Source organism: Cajanus cajan, chromosome 3 (genome assembly GCF_000230855.2).
Source record: "Cajanus cajan strain Asha chromosome 3, NIPB_CcT2T_4, whole genome shotgun sequence".
Classification (NCBI taxonomy): domain Eukaryota; kingdom Viridiplantae; phylum Streptophyta; class Magnoliopsida; order Fabales; family Fabaceae; genus Cajanus; species Cajanus cajan.
In genome coordinates, this window is record NC_138519.1 from 24052444 (window position 1) to 24059746 (window position 7303).

The 7303-nt window shown below is 50.7% G+C and overlaps 1 protein-coding gene across 1 annotated transcript; it reads right to left on the reverse strand.

The window, feature by feature from the left end:
- Positions 1–6165: 6165 nt before the first annotated feature.
- On the reverse strand, positions 6166–7056 carry LOC109789729 (uncharacterized). Its single transcript, XM_020348764.2, has one exon. The coding sequence runs from the start codon at positions 7054–7056 to the stop codon at positions 6166–6168; it is 891 nt and encodes a 296-aa protein (XP_020204353.2).
- Between the last annotated feature and the right edge of the window lie 247 nt (positions 7057–7303).

Sequence of the window (7303 nt, forward strand, 5' to 3'; positions counted from 1 at the left end):
GTATCTAAGTAAATCATAACTGATCCCAAAGGATCTCACCCCAGGCGAGATATATTATATGATCTTATCATATCTTATCTCAGGCCCAGAGCCCAAAAAAACCCTAATTCACACTAAGGTACGTGCATTATTTATACGAGACTCATACTCATACAAACCCTAACTTTAGCATCGGAGTCTCTTTTGCAGGTACCTCCCCCATCTCGGAGCACCAATACATCACCAAAGGAGGCTCACCGATCTTACTGGACGGATCATCACTACGACCAAATTCCGGTAAGAACAATTATTATTATAAAATAGTCTTTTAAATAGGGTATTACCAAAACAAAGTTTTAAAAATTTTAGGCCAAGCCTAGAAAAAAAAAACCATCATGGATAATAGACAAAACTTAGACTTTAACTTTATAAAATAGGTATGACCTGTATATTCAAAGTTTGGCCTGACATAACATATTTTCATTCCTATCTCAGTTGAGGGTAAGGATAGTTTATATACACCCAACCTCCTTAATCCACTAAGGTGCCTTTGTTTCAACCATAAGTCAACTGACATTGTTAAGGTCACAATGTTAAGTATTGTCTACTTTGATACTCATTGGGACATTAGTGTTTTGTCCTTGAAAAGGTGTTTTAGTTAGTTAAAGAGGAAAAGTGTGTTTATAAACTGTTCTTACCGGAATTTGGTCGTAGTGATGATCCATCCAGTAAGATCGGTGAGCCTCCTTTGCCGACGTAGTGGTGCTCCGAGGTGGGGGAGGTACCTGCAAAAGAGACTCCGATGCTAAAGTTAGGGTTTGTATGAGTATGAGTCTCGTATAAATAATGCACGTACCTTAGTGTGAATTAGGGTTGTTTTGGGCTCTGGGCCTGAGATAAGATATGATAAGATCATATAATATATCTCGCCTGGGGTGAGATCCTTTGGGATCAGTTATGATTTACTTAGATACCGGGCTGACGTCATGTAATGCGTACCCGAGGTCATCCTGTGTCGTAGTGCCGAGCTCCGAGCTCGGTTTCACAGATCGGATAGTACATTAGCCCCCCGAGCTCCGAAGGTCGTGGGTCGAGGAGTTAAGATCGAGCTTGTTGGAGGGTAATGACATTTTGCGCGCTTCTGCTCGTTGAGATGCTACGCGTTGTCATTGTTGTCCCGCTTTTTGGAAATGTGAGGGTGGCGTGGTGGCAAGATTGTGTGCTCATCTATTTGATGGCGTGACCTCTTTGGGCCGATGAGGTGTTCCAAAGTTTGTGCTTCATGGCCAAACTGCGGGGCTCGGTGATGTCGAGGTTACTGCCTGGTCGAACTAGTGAGTCTTTGATCAAATCAGTAGATTGGCGAGGGGCAAGTTGGTGGCATGGTTGGCCAGGACCCTTGCCCTTTAAGTGTCGAGCGATGCGAGAGGGAATGGGTTTCTGAGGAGCCTCCCAATTTATTGTTTGAAGGTTCAGACTTGACCTTGCTAGGTAGGTGTGATCTCAAGGTTCAGACTCGACCTTGGTTAGGAGGATGTAGTCTCAAGGTTCGGACTCGACCTTGGTTGGGAGATGTAGTCCTGAGGTTGAGTAGTAGGTTTGGTCTAGGGCGAGGGTCCCTGATCTTAAATACCGAGCTGACAATACATATTACACGCCCGGGGTCATCTCGCGCTGTGGTGCCGAGCTCCGAGCTTGGTTTCACAGATCGGGCGGTGTAGGTGAGTCCGAGCTTCACCAGGGGGAATGACTTTTTGGGTACGCTGGCTTATTCATTGCGCCGCGTGTCGTTTCTCGTTTCAGTAACCGAGGCCTGTGTGTTGATGGGTGTGACGGTTATGCAATGATGGCTCTTTTTGTCATAATGGGTATCATTTATTGCACGTTCAAGTGCGTCCCCTGGATGACACGTGTTGTGGCCGTTTGAATTTGGGTAAAACCTTTTCTCTTCTCCGCGCCTCTTCTCTCTTCACTTTACTCATTTCTCGTTTCTTCAGACTTTTCGTGCACGCTTTCTCTCTAACCTTCGTTGTCTTTCCGTCTTCGTTTTTCCCGTTTCCACCATCGTTTCCGGTGACCCAGTTGTTGCTAGGGTAATTTTCTGAGGAATAGTACCAGGTACTTCCTACTCTTATCGTTTTCTCCTCGCCTTCTTCTCCAAGTTTTCGTCGGGTCTGTCTTGTTTCTTCTTCTCTTTTATGGCTGGGGAGAGTGGTGCTGGTTCTTCTGCACCTGCCAAGAGGAAAGGCAAGGCACGGGGTAAGGCGGTGGTCACCGGAAAGGCCGCCGCCGCGAAGGTTGATCCGCCCAAGGATTTGGTGCCAGGGGTTCCTGGCTATGACTGGGTCAGGTGCGACGTAGCTGGGGTTGAAAGTGTGTTCCATTCGCGTTCTGATGTTGACGCGGTTTGGGAGACGCGGCGGGTTTGTGACCCCTCCATCTCTTCAATGCTCCGGCTTGAACCTTGTCAGGCCGGGGAGGGTGTGTTTATGGGGAAGTCGACCGACCCTCCCCACTTCTATATGTTTTGGTGTTTTTTCAGGGACCTAGGTGTCCGTCTCCCTTTCACTCAGTTTGAGTGTGATTTCTTGAATCATATCAACGCGGCTCCTTGTCAGTTGCACCCCAATAGTTGGGGTTTTTTGCGGGCCTTCGAGGTCCTTTGTACAGTTTTAGGGATAGAGGTGTCTCTTCCCGTCTTTCTTCATTTTTACCAGCTGAAGCTGGGTGTCCCTCCTTACGGCATTTTGTCGTTGAATGGGGGTAAGGGTGGGGGTTTGTTCACCCTCTACTCCCAATCGTACAAAGACTTTAAACAGGAGTTTTTTCGGGTCGCCTTAGTGGATGTCGATCCGGTGGAGGATGGTGCATTCTACTTTGGTGGGTTGCCGAAGTTCCCATTTTATTGGTGCCCCAAACCGTCCAGGTTTCATGGGGTGGGCCAATTGAAGTTGACGGCTGCGGAGTCGGTAGCCATCGAGAACCTTGAGGCGCTTCCTCGGCCGCTGGATTGCAAGTTCATCCTGTCGCTCGAGAGGTCAGCGCACAGGGAGAGGGACCTAGAGAGTGAGTATTTTGCCTTCGATCGGCTGTTGGGGTTTGCTTGCCTCTCCTTTTTCCTACGTGTTTCCTTCTTTTGTTTGCAGGTCATATGGGGAAATTATGGAAGGAGTTTAAGCACCGCTACAACGTTGCTGAGCTCGAAGTTCCCGATCTCCTAGAGGAGGAGGTTCCCCTCCCTAAGGCTAGTCGGAAGAGGAGGAGGGGGGGAAAAGAGGTCGTTGGGCCTTCCGTCCCTCAGGACGCCGAGGAGGTGACCTCCCAAACGGCCGATGCTGATGTGGTGGATTTCACCGAGAGTCTGCCGTCCCAAGTGGCTACTGAAGAGGTGGCTCGGACTGCTGAGCCCGCCGTGCAGGCCGCCGAGGTGAGGATCTCTCTTCCCAAAATGCCTCTTTTTGTCTCAACTAAGTTAGGTTTATTGAGGCTAGCTGGTTCCTTTTGTAGGTCGGGGTGGCTACTGCCGGAATAGGAGACCAGGCAGTTGAGCAGGTTGCTCGAGTTGCCGAGGTGGTGAGTCTCTTGTTCTTTGAGTTTTTCATTTGCCCTTTGTTGTGTTGGCTGGTCGTCTGACTTAGGGCAGTTTTTCACAAGCAGGAAATGCTGCCGAGGTGGCGACACAGGCTGCTGGGCGGGTTGCCCAGGCCGTTGAGCAGGCTGGCCCTGCTGCCGAGGTAAGTAGTGTTTGCATATTTTTCTTGGTGGTTCTCCCCTAGCCCTCCTGTTTATTTTTGACGTGTGACTGATTTTTGTAGGCGAGGTCGGAGGTCCCCGTGGTGGACTTTCAGGATGTTGAGCAGGGGATGTCGGCTTCTGCTGCGGCTTCGGTGCCACCGGAGGGTTCGTCGCGGGGACCTCCCCGGACTAAGTACTTGGCCCACCGCTTCGGAAAAGGTCTTGACACCGTGCGGCTGGACCACGTGAGCGCCTCCGCGAACTTGAATTCTCTATGGAGCGCGGTGGTGACCGCGGAGAAGTTCTTCCCTCAGGGCTCGCTGAGTTCCGAGGACCAGGGATTGATTGATGAGGTCGGTCCCGTGGACAGTACGATGCTGCCCAAGTCATGCTGCAGAGGGTCATGGGAATAATGGGCCACTAGAAGCCCAAATGGGGCCAACAACGAGAGGTTTTGGCCGGGCAACAGGAAGAACTGGCCAAGTTGAGGGGGCGACTCCAACCTTGGAAGGAGGCCAACAAGATCCTAAGGGAGGAAAATAAAGCCCTTAGTGCCGCCCTTGGCGAGGCGAGGCGGCAGGAGGCCGAGCTCCGATCTGCACGTGGTGACCTTGCACGGTCGCAGAAGTCTCTTGAGATCGCGTTGCGATCCAATGAGGCTTACGCTTCTCAGGTGGGGGAGTTGCAGGAGCTTGCTGCCTTCTCCATAAAACGTGCTCGCTCCTTGGAGGACAAGGTGACGTCTTCCCGTGACGAAGTACGGGCTTTGGAGGATGCTGTGACCTCCCTCAAGGGGGAGTTGGCGGCGGCTGCTGAGGAGCGCCTCCGCAGCGAGGTCATTCTGGGTGGCTACGAGGATGAGGTCGCCACCTTGAAGACGGAGCTGACCGAGCTGGCCGCGGGAAAGGCAGTCGTGGAGAGGAGGCTCGTGGAGGTTAAGCGCTCCGTCGTGGTCGAGCACAAGAGGGGCTTCCAAAAGGCTGCTCGTCAGGCACGGCTTCTTGCTCCCGGATTCGACTTCTCTTCCATGCATGTGGAGAAAATCGTCCGCTTTGGGAGGTTGGTCCGGGAGGATGACGCCGATGACAGCTCTAGTGGGGGTGCTTCAGTTTAGGTTGCCTCTGTAATGGCCTGTTTTATTTTGCTTGGATTTATGTATTGAATTTTGGAACTTTATTTATATATGTGTACATATTTTGCTCTATCTCGCCCATATTTGCGCTTAATTTTGGGGTGTTCACGCTGTCTAAGGCACACGTTTGGTGCCTGTTGCATGCTTTTGTATGTGGTGATACTTCTACCTTGAGTTGGTGAAGTCGAGGTTCGGGATCAAACTTGAATTCTCCAAATTTCGCGTGGGAGTTCGAACTTGACCCTAGATGGATGTCGAACTCGACCTTGGAGGGCCGTGTTAGGGTTCGTATTCGACCTCGGATTTTGACTAAGTAATCATTGTGTAAGTTCACATTTGACCCCATACTGGAGTCAAGGTCTGGAGCCGACTTGAGGTTGGTCGTGTCGGGGTTTTAGTTTGACCCCGGGATTGAGAGTGGGGTCTCGGCCCCAGTGAATGGTTTGCACTCGACCTTGGGGCTGGAGTTCGTATGCAAGTTTGACCATGCTCTGGTTCATGCCCGACCTTGCGTTTTAGGTTTGAGCGACTGGTTTTACTGTTTTTCCAATTTTGTCCTTAGGTTTGGGTGAAACGCTCTCATGTGAGGATCGTTTGCGATTCTGAGTAAGCGTGTTATGGTTTGTATTCAACCTTATGGGTTTAACGAGGTTCAGACTTGACCTCGGAAAGGCGTATAAGGCTCATTTTCGACCTTACAGATTTTGCGAGGTTCAGACTTGACCTCGGAGAGGCATGTAGGGTTCGTATTCGACCTTACGAATTTTGCGAGGTTCAGACTTGACCTCAGATAAGCCTGTAAGGTTCGTATTCGACCTTACGAATTTTGCAAGGTTCAGACTTGACCTCGGAGAGGCATGTAGGGTTCGTATTCGACCTTACGAATTTTGCGAGGTTCAGACTTGACCTCGGATAAGCCTGTAAGGTTCGTATTCGACCTTACGAATTTTGCGAGGTTCAGACTTGGCCTCGGATAAGCCTGTAAGGTTCGTTTTCGACCTTACGGATTTTGCGAGGTTCAAACTTGACCTCGGATAAGCATGTAAGGTTCGTTTTCGACCTTACGGATTTTGCGAGGTTAAGACTTGACCTCGGAGAAGCATGTAAGGTTCGTATTCGACCTTACGTTGTAAGTATAGGCCCTTAGGGTGCGTGATTTCGTTCATGCAAAAGCGATAGATGAGGTAATAAATTGTGCAAAACGAGTAATTTTATTGATAGTTTTTGTGTGCCTCATTAAAAACCCTCTCAGTCGAGGACTAAGGCAGGAAAAGAGTGCACAGTTTGTTCGTGCTGAAAGTAAAAGGGGTTTTAAAAACTTAAGGGTCTATAGTGAGGGGGTTCCCCTTGCTTTGCTTGCTTGGTGTGGAGATCCTCAGGCTTTCGGCGTAGCATTGTCGAGCTGTCTTCTGGTTAGCTTTGACTGAGATGACCTTGCCGTCCTTTCTTGGAAACTTCATGGTGAGGTGTGGAGTTGACACAACCGCTCCGAGTTGGTTCAGGGTCGGCCTCCCGATGATGATGTTGTAAGAAGTATTGGCTTCCACGAGGAGGTACCGGACCATGACTCGTCTTGTATCTGGTGGTGTTCTGAAGGTCGTCAGCAAGTCTACGTATCCCCGAGTATGGACTCGCTCTCCTGCAAAGCCGACCAGAGGCTCCGTGTGAGGTTGAATGAGAGAGTGGGGGATGTCTAGTTTGAGGAATGTTAGCCAGTATAGGACGTCAGCCGAGCTTCCCTGATCGATGAGTGTTTTTTGCACTTTCCAGTTGGCTATCTCCAGAACGATGACCATGGGGTCATCCTGGTTAGGGCTAAGGCCGGCGTAATCTTCGTCGGAGAAGGAGATCGGTGGTGAACTTTGGTGCAGGGCCGAGGTGGTTGAGTGGACGCAGTTAACGTTCCGCAAATGTCTTTTTCGGGCCGAGCTGCTGGCGCCTCCTCCAGCAAAACCGCCTGCTATTGTGTTGATTATTCCCCGTAACGGGGCTGACTCCGTCTCCTGGCTTATCTCGGCTTGTACTGCGCCGCTAGCGTTTTGTTGGGGACCCGGGGGTGTGTCGGTACGGGCTCCTGAGCCTCGTCTCTTGCCGCGTCCCCGGCCTCCATGGCCACCTCTGCTGCCCTGTTGTCGTTGTACGTACTGGCCGAGGTGACCCGCTTGAATGAGCTCTTCGATGCGGTCTCGGAGCGTGCGACATTCTTCCATGGTGTGACCATGGTTCCTGTGGTACCGGCAGTGCTTGGACTTGTCGGCGTTGTTTGGGGTGTTGCCCGGTGGTGGAAGGGCGAGCAAGTTATTGTTGTTGGCTTCCTCCAGGATGTGTATCCTAGGTGCGTTTAGGGGAGTGTAGAAGTCGTATCTCCCTCCTCTGCTTGCTCTAGTCAATTTTTTGAAATGGCTGTCGTTGTTGACCTTGACCTTGTCCTTATGCCCTTGCTCTGACTTTGCTGGG

Coding starts and splice junctions, on each gene's coding strand:
- LOC109789729 (XM_020348764.2), bottom strand. CDS start 7,056: ATGGAAGAATGTCGCACGCTCCGAGACCGCATCGAAGAGCTCATTCAA.